We start from the raw sequence: 17,144 nt of genomic DNA, 5'->3' as shown, positions 1-17,144 counted from the left end.
TTTGCTTTTATTTGCATGTCGCATTTTTGGCCGTGCTGTGATTGGTTTGGAGTTTGATATTGAACCAATTTTTTTTTTTTTCGGGTTGTTTCTGGTTACCATGCAGTCAACCACCGGGCGCCTCCATAATGTCAATTTAAATTACACCCAATAAGTTATGGGTCATTTTTCGCATGAAATGATCCATTACATGGTCCCCGAAACATGTCCAATGTGAAGCCTGGTTTTGAGTGTTTGTCGTGTGGAACACGTGCGAGATCGATTTCGTGCTATGACACGTTCTTTATGCTGGGAAATGTAAAGAAAAAGCTTCCACGTTGCACGAGTTTCTGCTTTGGTTGCACATAAACTAGAATTTATGATGTAAAGAAGCGTTTAAGATGCTCTTTTTTGTAGTTTTTTTTTTTGCACCCTCACACATGAGCATGTTGTGTGCGCAGAATGGAAGGCTTGGCTCCAGTACTCAAAACCCACCCACCTGATGCCTAGACATTTTCCGATCAATTACACCCATTACAGCAAACGAGCATCCTCCCTCAATCGAAACACTCAGGCATCTAGTTCCCATAGAAGGTGTCTCTATTGAATTATAACCTCACACCACAACCATCCTGCGAGTGGTGTACCAACACCTTCAATGGAAGTGACGCTTTATGGAAAATTGGTTACTTTGCTTTTCGCGGTGATTGCCTTCTGAAAGAAGCGTTCTTCAATGGCTGAAAATGGAGATTGTTCACGCTTTGTGCACGACAAAAAAAAATCACTTTAATGTCAGTAAAAATGATATTTTTATAGCACAATCCGCAAGAGTTTGTCGATAAGAATGAGAATTTCACCTCTGCTCCATAACCGCGCTGTGACTTTCATTTGCTCTAAGAATGGTCTGTCCCACTACCTATCTGCAATCCGTTTATGATGCTCATTTTAACCCATTTTATTTTTCTTCTTAAACGTCTCGTAAGCGGGTAGCTTACTCACTGGAAGGAGTCCACTCGATAAGATGACGTAAAAACTAACCTTTCGTCTGCTGACAGAATGACAAAACCGGTCAAGCACCGGGCTTTCAGTCTCGGTAAACCACCAAGTCTGAGAGGGACAATATATTTTTTTGTCTACCCGGCAACGATGGGGGGGAGGGTTTATTTTTTCCCAACTATGTGCTCAGATTTTGGAACCTTTGCTCCTGGCGGTAAACACCTGTTGCTTCACAGACAGCCAACGTCACAAGGGAATGTGTTTTAAGCTTCCATCGCTTTATTTTTATTTCAGCGCGCACCAATAAATGTCCAAACGGAGGTTTTTTGAACTGATGTTCGGGGATGGGAATGGGTGGCCATCCCCAAGTCAGTGTGAGAGCAGGACTCGTGCTGCAGGTGTGCTTTTCATTGCTGCACGCTGATGCCCCGGAGATGTCCTTCCACTTGGCACAAGTCGTGAGAGAGTTTTCCCAAAAACGCGCAGGTATCTTCTTTCACCTCCGAGGCCCGGTTAAACTAACCGTAAAAATCATAAATATGAACTCAATTGTTACGATTATGTTGTGACATTTTCCTTTCCGACTGCTCACGGCCGAAGTGTATTTTTGGACGTTCTGCACGGTGAGGTTCATTACTTTTCTTTTTTTTTTGTTCCCCTGCTCAGGGCGATCTCATCGCTGTTTTTGGTTGAAGTTGAAGCACCCAATCGCAATCGATTGGTTGCATTGGTTGGATTCGCTCCATTTGGTCGCTGCTTTTTTTTTGTTCTGCTTTGTTGCAAGTAGAAGCAGAAGGAGACACCAACAGCGTTCTTTGTTAGCCTCTGGCCATTGATGGCGAGCCGGGCTTGGCCATGTGAAGAAAGCAGAGTCAGTGAACAATTTATGCTATGTTTTTGCAATGAACAAAACAATTCCCATGGTGAATTTATTTATCCACGTGGCCTGGTGCAAACAATCCTTCGTTTCGGGGAGGTTTTTTTTATAAATAATATTCTGTGAGCCGATCTGTTTGTTCAAGTAGGTTCGATTGCTCAACAGTAATATGCTGCAGTCGCAATAATATTTGCAGAAGAATGACCGTAAGCAAACATAATGGATGGATGATTTGAATACATCGGCAAACAAACATGACCGTATTCTTGGTGATTTAATTCATATAAAGCCCTTTTCGTTCTGTTCGGTGCAGTAATACGTCAATACGTGAGCAGTTTCCCCGCGTTTCGTTTGTGCTCGTGTGAAATAAAAGTTTCATTTGCTTAGTTATAAGCCACACAGTGTCGCAAAAGCTCAGCGAGCCCCAAACAATGTGCTTGATTTACACTCAACTGAATTTCCATCGGGTGGGAAAGTGACACTCAGCCGTATGTTTGTGACTTTTCCCGTGAAATAACTATCTCCCGAGGGGTACGAATATCTGGAAGGTAGTATTAAAACACCAACTTCATGGAAAACTTTTTTAATTATTCGCTCGTTCACACTCGTTTGCGCTCGTTAGACAAGCGACAGAAAATTTGGACTTTCGACTTGGGGGAACGCATTGAAATTACGGTACGGGACCTCCAGAATTACGTAAAGTCATAAAATAAAATAAAACCAAACCGAGCAGCTTGGAAACTTGTTCGTATATTGTACGAGACAAATTCCAGCTCCACTAGGCGAGCGTAGTGCTTTCATGATGATGATGAACTGGTTCATTCGAGGTTCAACGCAATCGAAATTCATGTTGTGGCATTGCAGACTCCAAAAACATCCATCTCTCACCCGTATGAAATCTTAACGTTCCATAAAGGACCGGGACGGTATGTCGTTCGTTCGGTTAGTTTGAGAAGCTTGATAATCATTAAAGCGTAACACTTTGAACAATGTACACCAAACAAACCATCTCGGAAACGGAGGAAACATCTACTGGAGTGCAAAACAATTGCCAAACCTTCCTTCCCACAAGGGAGTGACAAGTTCCCATGTTACACGAACAAAGCTTTAGCGATTACTTTCAATTAAGCTAATTTATTGTCCCATGTTTTTGTGTCGGCTCTGTAAAACGTAGGACGAAGGACACACACAAACACAGAGACTATCGAACCTTAAGGGAGCACGTTTCTGAGATTAATCCCCCGGAGAAAGATCGAAAACGAGTGTCCGACACTTGTCGGTAGCGAAATTTTGTTGCAGTCAATCGCAAAGACGCAAACGTGAGGTCAATTAAATTGGACCGTAATGAAATTTTCTAAGTAATTGAAGCTGAAACAAATGCGAGCTTGATTGGGTTTTTCTTCGGTACGGGAAAGAGAGAGAGAAGGAGAGAACTGGTTTACCCCACAGGTCAAACGTTCAATTACTTTGGTAATGATGAAAAATTGTACAGCCAGGATTCGAGATGACTCGATGACTTACTATTGGAATTTACTGCAAATGTCATACACTAACTTAAATGCTTTTTTTTTACACTTTAAAAAATGGGAAAAAAGTTCCTTTTAATTAACGATTCCGAAACCAATCACACGCCCTGTGATTATGTTAGCGCAAAGGCTTATAATTAAAAAAAAACCCGCCAATGCTAATTTGACCCCTTTTTCGACCCCATCAAAAGTCAACGCGGGAACAGCAAACTGACAATCGTTCGCAGAGGGGTGGGGCGAAACCGCGAAAAGTAACTTTTCAGACGAAACTTTTGATGGCAAAAACGGAAACAAAAATGTCAGAGGAAGATTCGTCCGTGTTCTTCACTCGTGTTCCTTGTTATCCTTGCCGCTCACTGCTGAAAGCGACGAACCGTCGTCCACTCGAGAACACTTTTAATTCTAATTAATCTCATTAATTATGCAATTACTAATCATAACTTAATCCAATGTAGGTGCTCATCCGAGCTCTTCTAGTCGGTGAAAGATCAAGCTGAAGACCTGCTTTTTTTAGTGATTCCGAAGGTCCTGACACACACCTTTTGCCCAGTGCCCGGTTTGATGGGATGTAATGTAGCATGTAGCATTTTTTTTGTGTTCTACAGAGCTATATGTGCAAAATGAAGCATAATTTAATTCCCATTCCTTCGTCACCGTACCAAAGCTACAATGAACGTTGTTCGAGCGGGGTAAAGTGAATACGCTTTCAAACGTTTGCGTTGACCAACCAACCAAGTGTCCGAGGCAGCTGGTTGCAATGTTCTCAGCCAAGTGCAGACACCCTGGTCTGCAGTGTCTTACAGGCGCTATTTTTATCGCTACACTGCCGCGTGGAGTGTGTCCTTTAATGTAGCCCAAAGGAACCCAGGTCCACGTACCAGCGCACCATGCATCTCACACGTATGACACGCTGCTTAAGCGCTGGGAGCCCTGGGAAATCATCGTTTGGCTGATGGGTCAAATTCAGCGCTACAGAGGCGGAAGATTGTTACAATGTAGTGTACGGTACGGCATCAGAAAACGGCCGATGAGACGAAGCAACCAAACAGTGACCAACGGCTAGCAGAGTACGCACTCCGCACCCGGACGGGCGCTTAGCACGATCAAAGTTGTTTGTATTTTAATTAAACCCATTTTCCGTCTTCGTTTGCGTTGTAGCCGTGTTTTTACATTTTATATTAAGTTGAGAGTAGCAGAGCTCGAAACACAGAAACGGAAGCTAGCTGTTGGGAAGGAAAGTTTTACCTTTTGGGTTTTTTTCCGCTACGTACGTACGGGACTTTTATTGGTGGAAGGCTGGAGTGTTTTTCCCGCGTACTTCATGACACGGGTCACGGGTTTTTTGTTCCGCATTCCGGGCTGCAGCAGATGCATGTGATGGGATGAACAAGTGTTGTTGGTGTTTTATTACCCTGGTTTTTTTTTCGGGTGCACTAGTTATGACTACTATTGTTTGTGTTAAACACGTCGCTTCTCTTTCATCTTGTCTAAGGCCAGCAACAAAAATAACCAAACTTTAAGCTTAAAGCTCTTTTACTTTAGTGCACAAACTAGATACCAGTACAATTCAATTCAAACCAAACATAGGCCGGTGGTAGTATACCACTCTGCCTCTTTAATCGCAATCGATTCAATGCCAGCATCGGCAAGCTTTCAAGCTCATTTACACACACTCGAAACCATGAAACCGCACCAAAAACCCATGTATAGATCGGAACAGTGCCCCATTTCAGCACCGATTCTGGGCGCTATACACGCGCTTGTTGATCATACCATCGCTTAATCACCTTGGGTTGGTGTTTTAATTAGTTTTCCAGCGTGATACCCACCGCAGCTACTTCCGGCCCCAAACCCAACCAGGACGGGCGAACGAATGCATTTTCCACCGGGTGGGAAAACTGCTCGTGCACTGGATTGTATTTTTCCTATATTTTTTTTTTGCTGCTTCCCCACCGGATGCTACTGCCTCTACGGGTGCATCGCCTGTCATCCGGGGTGCATAATAATTCCTGCACGCGCTTGCACAAATTTAAGCCATTTCTCATTTGCGCCGCTACTTATTAATCGCTACCGTTGTGTGGGGTACGGGGAAATCGGAGCACCAACACTAAATCTGTTGTTTTGGGGGGGTAGGGCGGAGAAACTCGAGGGGGGAAACCGTGTGGGAGATGGGGTTGTAATAAATGGGCTATGCATTTACTTTTTTCTTCCCACCGGAAGGTGGAAATCCACCGCGCTATCTTACCTTACAGGATGAATGATAATGTGTATATAGTTTTTCCCTTCTTTGGGTGTATGTGTGTGTGTTTGTGTACTCTTCCTTTCACGGGGGAAATATGATCTTTTTTGTTTGCTGTCTTCTTTAAACGAAGGCGCTAATTAAATGTCCCATTTTTTCACTCTCTCTCTCTCTGTCTCTATCTTTTTTTCTGTCCCTCTGTGACTGTACACATCGCAAGGCAACGCTATTTTCTTTCCAACACGCGTTGGAATGTTTGTAAAATGCGAGTTTTCTGCTTCCGGATGAATTAATAGTTGACATTTTCCTTACACATAGTCCTTCCTTCCTTTCTTGTGCAAGATCATCAACGATTGTTAGAGATCACTGTGCACAGTGGAATGATTTCATTTTTAATCTACACTTCCGTTAAAAAGGCATTTCAACGAGATTTTTAGTGTTTGTGTTCTGCGATACAATTGTGTTCAATAATATAGCAGTGCATTGAGTGGGTTTTTGTTAGCATAATATAAAAAAAATCAACAAAAAAGTCTTACTGATCTTGAACCACTAGAGACTTAACAAACGTTATAGAAAACTTCAATTTAAAAATCTTGAAGTACTTCCTTCGAACTGGGCAGGAATAAGTTAAAATAATTGAAAGCAGGTAAGAAAGGATGTACTACAAAACAAAAGTTGATTAGTACTAAGTAACATTTAACTTTTTAGTGTTCAGCATGAGTCTTCAGAAATGAGATTACTCGATAATGTATGGGAAGACATTTCGAGACCTATCCTAGTTTGGAGAGGATAGGATAGGTGAAGTATGTGGACTTCACGCGAAGTTTTATCAGATTAAGATTTCAAGGTAATCTATAACTGAAGTAACTTAAGATCGCTTAAGATATTATGAAGAAGTTGTGAAGAAAACGGAATGAGTACCAGTTCGGACCTCAGGGGAAGTTTTGCCATCCTACCTGGCATATCTTAATATCTCTAGTCCTTACATAGCATGTAATAAGTAGTTATTTAAAGAGAAATGTGAATATAAGTGTTGGAACTGATGGGAAGTTTCTTTTACTTCAGTTTCTATATAACTTCCCATGAGAACCGAGTCATTTAACATAATTCATTTATGTTGAAAGAAACGATAAAAAAATTCACTAATCTCTGAAACACTTAGCTAATGAGTTTTGATTTCAATGATTATGAAGCTAAAAATAAAATAAAAAAATAAAAAATAAATTTGAATTTCAATGATTATGAAGCTAAAATTCGCATTTAGACACTTCCATCATTATGAACACAATTGTAAGTGTGAGGTTGTTTTTCTCTCTCTCTCTCTCTCTCTCTCGCTTCTAATATCAAGATTATCTTTTTTTTATCGTTCACTTAACATCGATTACACTTACTGACAGGCGTTGATGCGTTGAAGAAGGGAAGAAACTGTGTATCACCCATAGGATCGTTCGCGACGTTTCGGTGACCTTTATTCTCAATCGGGCTCGGGTCCTTCAACCGTCGGCCCAAATGCGGTTGCTAATTTACGCAACCGTGCGGATCAAATCGGTGTTCGGGTGGGCGGCATGGGCCCATTAACTGTTCGTCGAGCAGTTCGCGTGCTCGTCCGGCCGCAACGCGGGTGGAATTTCCTCGTACGGTCGCACACCCGAAAGGCGCTGATTTTCACGCACCTTTTCCACCTCCTCGAAAACCCGCAGCAAGTTCCGGCCGGCCAATTTTTCCAGCTCGTCCACCGTCCAACCATCGCCGAGCAGTTCGGCAAACAGGCGCGGATAGGTCGAGACATCCTCCAGATCGCGGGGAGTGCTGCGAAGAAAAGCGGCCCAAAAAAAACCACGTGAAAAGAAATAAAAAACCAAAAGAAAATTTATGAATCTGTTAGATGCTTCTGCAGTTATGCTTCAATTTTTTATCCAACAGGCTTTTGGGTGTGTGTTTTTAAAGCGGCTGTAAATAAAACGAAAGGAATAAAGTCTATGAAAAGAAAGTAAAAGAATAACTTTCGCACGACCTTTAGAAAAAAAACCGGACCAGAGGAAGTGCACCATTAAGCGCGACATACGAGGCGTTGAGACACCGTAGTCATATTTTCTTCGTATTTTGACTTTCTTTTTCTATTATTGTTGGTTTTTTTTTTTTGCTTTGTGGAGTAAAGAGTTTTTGCCAACAGTCATTAAACGAACAGCGCGTGATGGTGCGTGAATTTCGCTTTCGCTACGGTCGGACCGGTGGCCCCCGCTGGTGAGGGACCAATTTACGAGCTCTCTAGTTTTGGTACCAGGGGAGTTGGCGAATTGGAATCTCTTTTTTTTTATTTTTATTTCCCATGACACACACCCGCCGGAAGGAAGGAAAGGATCTCCACCCAAACCACGGCGCAGATACGGCTAAATGATGGAGCGCAAAGGCAAAGTTCCGTGGTGGTCCCCCAAGGCACAGGTCTTCAATTTTGGGGTCTTTGAGCGTTCGGCTTTTATAGTGTGTCTATTGCTGTTTTAGTGCCCTTGGTTTTACGATGCAGATCTCGGCACTTGCATACTTTTTTTTACCCCAGTCGTGACGAAAGTGGGCAAAAAGATTTGCTGCCTGGCCTGACAGTGTCAGGCTCGCCTTAATAAGCTACTTTGGTGGCACTTGAGTGGGGTTTTTTTTTGTAAAAGAATGGCAGAATGTTGACGGTTGAGATTAGTTTTACGAATGTTTAATACGATTCCAGCTTAAGTGGGTGGATTTTTAAGAGCTAGAAATAACAACGAATTCAAGAGCCTTTGGTGGCTGTCATTGAAGTAATGGGAAAAGAAATCGTTAGATGTAAAAAAGCTTATTATTGAAATAAAACAAAATCATTTAGAACTATTTTATGTATCTAATATAAATTAAATGCAAGCTCACGGTCGCACATACTTACAAGTTAATTCCATCGTAACCTGCCCCTAATCCGACATGGTCTATGCCGGCAATTCTTCGGATGTGATTTATGTGTGCTGAAAAGAGTACATTAAAAGAAAACCATACGTTAAAGAACATCCTTCCACAAACGAATGTTCTACACGTTGAAGAGAAATTATCTCATTTGCTAATGCACTTTCATGGCGTTGTCTATGCGTCCCATTCATATGGTTGCGGTTCGTCTAGTTTTTGGTCGCACATAAAGTTCCTCTGATCGGCCGTACGACACCCACGAGACCGTTCAGCTCAACATTATTACCACGGCCCGACACCATGGCCATGTACCATTCATCATTCGATTCAGCGTCATCGACACTATCGCAGGATGCAGCTTCCGCGTTCGATTCTGTGCCAACACCACCCAGACACCGGCACCGGCACCGACACGTTATGAAAAGCTGGTCAACCGTTTCCATTATGTCCGGGCCAGCCATTGCAACCGCTTGCGCGAACAAAAGCTGTACTAGCCCGGTAGTAATGGGAAGCAAAAACCAATGGAGAATGTTCGAAACTGTCGGAAAGGAAGCGATGCATTTTCAATGACCATTCATTGCATTTGCGGTGACATTCTTTCGATTCGCATTCACTCCGCGCACGCTGCCCGCGCTACGCCAGGCTCGGTGTTAGGTTGGCTGGCTAGCCGCCACACGCGAACACGAACGAACAGACAAACAGACTGTTTTTCTGCTGACGGTTTTTATGTTTTGTGTTTTTCGATCGGTACAAGAAATTTGTGCACCATTTGCACTTTGAAGTGGATTTTCGCTCTTTGTGATGGGAGAAAAAATAGCAACTGAAAGAAATATAGGCACACCTTCCAAACTGCTTCAAGTCTGGTAGACAACCAACCGAATAAGCAAACGTCGAAGGCACTAGCCCCAAGTCCCATTTGTCTGTCGATCGGTACATAAGTGGGGCATCAGCTACTGGAGTTCGCAGCACATCGATGTTGCATCGGTAGTGCACACCGAAAAGTATGTGCAAACACACTCAACAGCTCGACAGTGTGCAATTCGTGTGGACGACCGACAAAAACGTGGCATCACACTTCACTTTCGAACTGGGTTGTATAAACATGGATCTACTTCTGTCGGCGAGGGCAACTAGATCCCGTACTCTCACAAAGGAAGTACACTGCTCGTATTGTGGAAGGTTTGTGTGTTTTTCTCTCTCTTTTCTTGTATACTGTCTTTCAAAGTGATGGCCTCAGTTGATGTTTTCTTTAAGAAAAAAAAAAAAAAAATTTCAAAATTAAATTATCTGTTTCATTACAGCAAATAAGTGTTACTTAAAATAGCCTACGCAATTTCGGATTTTTTTTTGTCGCACTGGTCAGAATTTTTTTTTTCAAGTTCGAATAACACATGGAATACTTCTCAATTTAGGGGTATTGACGGTCATGTTGTCTTGTTTTAGGCATTTAAGAATTCTTCGTGACTTTTATCTTAGATGTTTTAATTTTAACTTATATGTGTTGAGCAACATGAATATTTCTTCCCAATTTCTGGAAATACACAAATCCCAACCGTACAATTTCATGCCAAGATTGAACAATCAGTGGGCCTTTCATTAAGATGGATTCCTTGAAAATCTAGAATGGATACACATTCTTCTCACCATTTTCAAATCGCTATGTACCTTGACAGCTACCATTCCACGGAAGATTCTCTAGGATGTAGAAATCTATGTGAGGCTACCGCTTTGAACCACAGTGTAGTAAAAGAATTGTTTTGTGCACTCGACTTGTAGTGTCCTGTGGTAAACCTTCTCCTTTTGCTCTCAAGACGTGGCCATTCTCGGCTGTGACTTGATAAGAAGCGACCGTCCTAGACCGACCCGAATGAATGAGAAAGCAAATTGTGTGCGATTTTATAAAGCCAGCAAGAATGGAGCACGTATTTACGAGCCTCGCAATATTGGATGACTTCGGCAAGGAGGAAATCAGCTGTAAAAGGCTGGGATTTACGAAACGGAACAGAAATAAGCTCCGAGTGGGTGAAGGTCTTCTGATGAGCGCACAAATACAACACGGCTGCACACAATCGCCCTTGACATCGGCTCAGACACTTCGGCAGCTGAGGATGCGTTCCTTTCGCCACCTGCTTTGCGCCCCTGCGCAAAGTCGTGAGTGTAAAACATTTTCCTTCCTTCTTTGCAGCCAGCATCAAGTGAACGTCGTCCTGACAGCCTGAATGTTTGCCCCGTGAGTAGTGCACTGTGCTGCTCTTAGTGTGTTTGTGTTATGTTTTGTGCCAGCGCCACTCGAACGGAACGAAGCGCGGCGGGGCGTGCAATGTTGAACTGACGGGGGCTACATGCTTATGCACACTGCTTGTGCAACCGTATTGATGCTGGCAACCATCGAAGGGAAAGCGTGTACTCAAACAAGTGCCGTTCGTGGTGCCTTTTTCCACTCGTTTTCCGGTGGTGGTTTTGGCTTTCATGGAGCGATAAGTTTTACGATGCATCAGGACTTTTGCTGCACGTGGTGAGGTAATTATGTTTTGCTCATGTACAAAACGCAACAGGAGTTGGTTGGGAACAACAGGGAAGCAGAAAAATGTACAAAATGGTTTTCGCAATAAAACAGCCAACGGTTTTTTTTGCGCATTTCGGTGCTATCGGTGCAAGCATGGGGAAACTACATGCGGGATGATTTAGTAGACGGGGTTTCGAGTGGAAAGATGATTAGTTTATATCATTAGAAACTTTACCGTGCTCTGGGAATGTGTACTCTATTAACGTGTGTTGTTAGAACAATTCAAACGTTGATGAAAGTGTAGTTTTTTTTCGTGTCTAACTATATCCTGTTGAAACTTATGCTGAAATGGGCTTCTTTTAGCATCACTACTATTTCAAATGTGGGAACGGTTTCGTCATACAGTTCTGCCAGGAGTCACTGAGCTAACTAAAGAAACCTACTGTCATTATGGTTGGTATTTAACGAGTTACTAACCACAACTCGTCTCGTGATGAGCTTAGCACTTTGATGACTAAGTCTCACTGTCTCACTGGTATAAATTATTCTCAGTATCAATATCAGACGTCATCGCGCTACTACCGCTTAGCATTAATAAAGGAAATTGAGATGTAGAATTTATGTAGAAAATTATGGAAAGGAAATTATGTAGAAGAAGTAATATACAACATGTTCTCCACTTGGACCGACTGATGATATTCATAGAAGAGATAGTTAGAGTAATTGTGGTAGAGAATTCCAAAATGGAGACTCAATATTTGATCAGATTATACACGTGATCCGAAATCCTGGAGAATCACTATCCCGGAGCAGCATACTAAAATTGCAAGAATTACCATTACATATTTACATATTACATCACATATTGGTATCTGCTTACACAATTGCAAACTTTCGTTTATTCTGCTCCATTGAATTAAGGCTTGATTTATTTCACATCTCTATCGGGTTGCTGCTTCGATGATCACGTATTGAACGAAATTCGTTCCACATTTTCACTAACCTTTAACCTTCAAGTAGGCAACCGGATAGTCGGGTATTTTTTAAATTTTAAACTGCAATTACTTTTGATTCATTGCTTGTATTGACTTGAAATTTTCAGTAGCCCCAACTTTTTATTTCCGATTTTTTGGTGTATACATGGTAATTTGTTATGTTTTGAGGAATGTTGGACGGAGCTTATCTTGTATGCAACGTGAAAAGACTTTCTTGTACAATTATATTTTTATAATAAATATTTTTATTATATTTTTATTATATTATGTAATGTATTTATTTACAACTTATTTACTTTTCTAGACTTTTTGTTGCATACCTGCAGCGAAGAATATAAATAGATAGAAAGCATTGTTTAGCTACTGTAAATTGTATATGTCAAAACGTATGGAATACACGGGTATGCCGGTTGCCAACTTACGTGAGTAAATTTGGTTGACAACTCTACGGTTAAGCTATAAAACACACTTTTACCTCGCAATTTGACACTAAGGAACATCCCAAAAGCGAGTATTCAACTGAAAGATGGGTTTACACTATTGTCCTGCTCCATCATCCATAAGAATGCACGCCTGATGGACAGTCTGGAGATAAAAAAAATCCTCTTTCTCTAGGAAAAACATAATAGACATTGCCATTGCCGTGCAGAGCATTGACTTTTGCCACTCGAAGGACATTCCTTTCCCACTTCACACTCCATTGCCAATCTTCAAAACGGGTACGCCCGCTCTTGGTAGATGGCGCAAAGAAAAGGCACCTCATCGGTTCCGAGATATCCGTGGAGGTGTTGCTGCTGGCAGTGAATGCTGATACACTCTCGTGTCTGTGCTACACTCACAGAGTTTTCCGGACACTCGGAACCAAGCACCAGCACTGGATGGGACTATGGTGGGCTAAGGGACATGTTTAACCGCATGAATATGCATATAACCTTCCATCGATAAATGTCACTTCGGAAGATGTATTAGCTTGTTGCTTTGCGGTGCAGTACGAACGTACGGAAAAGGGCTGAGGATACAGGACCAAAAAAAAGAAGGTGCCAGAATGAATGCTCTACGAAGAGTGTCCTTTTTGTCACTGGCATTCATTCCATCCGCATGTACGGTGTTGCGCCATGAATTCTACAAGACGTTTGCGGTCGATTGGCGTGAAGATGTAGATTTTAAAGTGCACTTTAAACAATTCAACCAATGAATAACAAACGTTCAACAAATCAGTAAATTAAGCACATAATTGAAATGCATTCGAAGAAGGGGAAGGGTTGTTAGTAGGGGAGAAAGGCAAAGACAAAGTTAGCAAAATAAATAAGGAATGATTTATCGACGGGAACTTGAGATGGGATAATTTTCCAATTTCTGCTTTTTTCCATGCAAAACAAAACGCATCAAACTTTTATCGATCTAAATCTCGCTGCCAAACATTGAACCGACTTGGTAAGAGGTTTCACAGCTTAAAAATCACTGAAACGCGTTGCAAGGCTCCGTTCGCTTCGTCTTCCGTTCCCAAGCAAGTTCGTTGGAATAAAGTTTGAGCAAATTAAATTTTCATTGCATAAAAAATTCAAATTTCCTTCCAGTGCCGTACCGGTTGTTCGCCGAAGGGCGATGTTTCCGATGCTGAAAATTGTCATCTTCCAGCAGTTTTCCCAAACGGTGGTTTTGCCGTCAACGCAACCGTGCACTGTTGTGGAGAAGCACACGGCACTGTACGGTGGTGAAAGTTTTGGACGACGAGTGCAGACAAATAGAAGAAGTGGCAAATCTCGTTGCCCCGTCCGTTTCGTGTCGTTTCTGGGGATAGGCTATGTTGCCGTAACTGTGCCCATGCAGTTCCCATCGAGTGTCGTTTGTGCAGAGGGGTTAGATTTTGCACGCTCTACGCTACCATGTCAGCCCCGTTGGAAGTTGGCGTGAAAATTGCGATACTTGCGAGGCAGCCTTGCCTTGCCATGGCTCGGTAGTCGTGCTGGATGGTGATGCTGCAGCAGCCTTTTGTGACAAAAATAAAGTTTGTGTTGCAGTGGGTTGCCGCTGCAGTGCACAAAAAACCAAACGACAAACTAAAACCAGGTGATGAAATGGGAAGCTGCTATTTGAATGTACTGTATCCATTCTTTTTTTTGTTTCGTATGGAGTACGTGTGAGCGGGTGCGAGATAGCGACGGCGAAATGCATCGACTTGCATCGTTTTGCGCACATTTCGGTTGGCCATGAATAATGCATTCGGCGAAGCGTTGCACGATGCGTTTAGCATATTCAATGGCGAATGTAACCGGTGGGGGAATAAATATTTCAACAAATAATATTCGTTGCACAGCTATACTAGAGATAAGCTGGTGCCCATATGTTCTGCGTTATGTTTTTCTTTTGTTCGTGCAAAGAAACAAGTTAAAAATCGTTCACAAATATAGTCTATTTATTATCTTCATTACGAAGAATAGTTAAACCAATATGTTTTTGTATAATATTACCAACTTTAACTAAAAGTAAACTATTCTAGGGATGCCTGAGGAAGGACATTGTATGATCCGTTATAATAGCGAACTCTATAAGCTATATGATGCACTAACTATCGTGAAGCGAATAAAACTCCTTCTAGTTCATGTCGGTCATGGTCATATCATGAGAATGCTACCGGACAACCCAAGCACTTTCGTTCGATTAATATTAGATTGAAGGAGTAGTCTTCGCTTGACCGAGCGCCTATTCATTACGAAGAATAGTTAAACCAATATGTTATTATATAATATTACCAACTTTAACTAAAAGTAAACTATTCTAGGGATGCCTGAGGAAGGACATTGTATGATCCGTTATAATAGCGAACTCTATAAGCTATATGATGCACTAACTATCGTGAAGCGAATAAAACTCCTTCTAGTTCATGTCGGTCATGGTCATATCATGAGAATGCTACCGGACAACCCAAGCACTTTCGTTCGATTAATATTAGATTGAAGAAGTAGTCTTCGCTTAACCGAGCGCCTGAACTCATGCAGCAGGCTAATTGTATAGATTTTTGTATGTAGAATGTGCGTTGGAACCGATTAATTATCATTAAAAAAATCTTCTTCCCAATAAATAAGAGTTCCCGCTCTGGAGAGCCGTTTCAAATGAGAATTTATCCACAACCTTCGGTGTACATAACAGATCCTCGAAGCTAGAAACCAACAGACTACCCTTGTAGGCAGGGATATGAAAATGGGAACTCCCATTAATTATTGCCCTTTTAATTCATTTTACAATCTCCTGTGCGATTTGAGTTAGGAATAAAATAAGCAATGATTATCATTACGGGACGACACGCTTCAAAAATTTCAAAGCCACACGAACGAACTGGTCCAAAATGCCGTAAAAGTTTAATCCATCGCAAGTGGCCGACCCGAGGATACGCGCACCACTGTCTACAATTCGATTCCGAAATTTAATTCCTTACCCAATTAACGGAAATAATGTGCCATCTCGGTTTTAACATTGCGCCTTGCAGCGGGGCTTGTGGCTGGCACAGCAAATGGTGCCGAGGAAAATAAAAGAAACAGCCAGTGATAAAAATCACTTTGCTAAATATTCCGCATCCGGCTGATTCGTGTGGCCTGTAGAATGAGATGGCCGACCGGGTGGGATGCTCGTACAGTGCCAGAACACATTCCAATAATTTGATATCGGGAGGAATAAATCTAAATTTAACTTTTAATTCAGTTATCAAAACAAATTATCACACTGCTCTCGTGCATCCGCTCTCTTTCTGCTTCTTTATTTGGCTTTTTCGGGACAGATTCTCAGTGGTAGGAATTTCGCTGGGAAACTACGGAGTGCCTCCGGTAGGAGGATAACGTTTGGTTTGGATGTTGCCAATTCTAGACGGCACAATTGAAAAAGTTGTACGGCATTGCTGGAGGTTTGTCGCAATTTTGAACCTGGACGACCACCACCACCACCACCAACGCCATGGGAAACTCTGTATATTTGTCTTCTAAACATTCCACGCTCGTGCCTCGCATCATCATTCCAATGCCCGTCACCACCGGAAGGTCGTAAAATTTTAATTAAAAGACACATCATTTTATAACATTCCATTTGCATTCCGGTTTCTGGCCCTGGTTGGGCTGACGGTTAAAGAACTTTTAGTCTGGTTTATTTTGCTTTGATTGAAGAGCTTTTTTTTCGTTCCTTAAAAAATGAAAACGCAACAAATCTGTCCCCGCTTGGTATGTTCATGGTCTTATGGTCTTGCTTTCCATCGCAATGTTTAAGGCTTTCGCTTGTAGTTGGTTTGTTTCTTGTAGCTTTATCGTTGTTTGGTGGGAAGGAAAAAAATAAACCATTACGAAAGCTTGAAGTAAAATAATATCACCGCCCTCATAAGTCACGGTCGCTTTCGAGAATGTTAGCTCAGCTTATTTGTGTTTGTGCGCACGCATGCACACACCCATACACTGAAAAGTACAAAAGGATATCTCAAAGAGCGTACTCAAAGCAGTAATTACCGGATGAATTGTCGGTGACAACCTCCGCTTGATCCGGCTGTCGGATGCAGAAAAATGTCTCCTGTGGTGTCCTGCGGTGATATGGTTTTTCGTATCACAACAGTTCCACTGTCTGTGTCGGAACTCTGAAAAGAAGCCTCCTTACCCAAACAAAAACAAGGAACCAAATTCACAAATCCACGTTGCATGTACACCGACCAACACGGGTGGGAAAATTTGTTCAAGCAGTAGGTTGTCATTGGACGCGAGACGAGCTCGATGGAGTCGCCTGGTAGTTTGCTCGGGGGAAAGTTCTTTCAAGGGACAATAATAAACAAGCGCGTGTTGGGACGGCACGTTGGGCAGTTAATCGCCTCCAGGTGGTGGTACTTAATTTTATCACATTTAAACGGATTAGCCGACCATTATTAGACACGCCATCAGCTACGACGCGAATGACGCACGGCATCTAGCCCGAACACGTTGCCCGCTTTAATAAAAGTACAGGACGGTTTTTATGCCAACATCAGTTACTTGAATTGTCCTATTCCAGGAAGGTTATAAGGTTCTGAAACATTTTGTTTGTATTTTTTTTCAAATTCAATTTGTTCATAGCGGAAATGCATATCAGGAAT

The 17,144-nt window shown here is 42.1% G+C and overlaps 1 protein-coding gene across 1 annotated transcript in view; it reads right to left on the bottom strand.

Annotated features, from left to right (window-relative positions):
• Positions 1-7,065: 7,065 nt before the first annotated feature.
• LOC128301683 (uncharacterized) overlaps positions 7,066-17,144 on the bottom strand; it is a 34,746-nt gene continuing 24,667 nt past the window's right edge. The window contains exons 10-11 of the mRNA XM_053038273.1: positions 8,529-8,604; positions 7,066-7,426 (exon numbers count right to left, since the gene is read on the bottom strand). Of these exons, the coding sequence (XP_052894233.1) occupies positions 7,192-7,426; positions 8,529-8,604 (311 nt within the window). The 3' untranslated portion in view covers positions 7,066-7,191. The remainder of the gene's footprint in view (positions 7,427-8,528; positions 8,605-17,144) is intronic.

This window comes from Anopheles moucheti, chromosome 3, assembly GCF_943734755.1.
Source record: "Anopheles moucheti chromosome 3, idAnoMoucSN_F20_07, whole genome shotgun sequence".
NCBI lineage: Eukaryota > Metazoa > Arthropoda > Insecta > Diptera > Culicidae > Anopheles > Anopheles moucheti.
The sequence above is the reverse complement of the archived record's forward strand: the minus strand, read 5'-3'. Positions and strand labels throughout refer to the sequence as shown.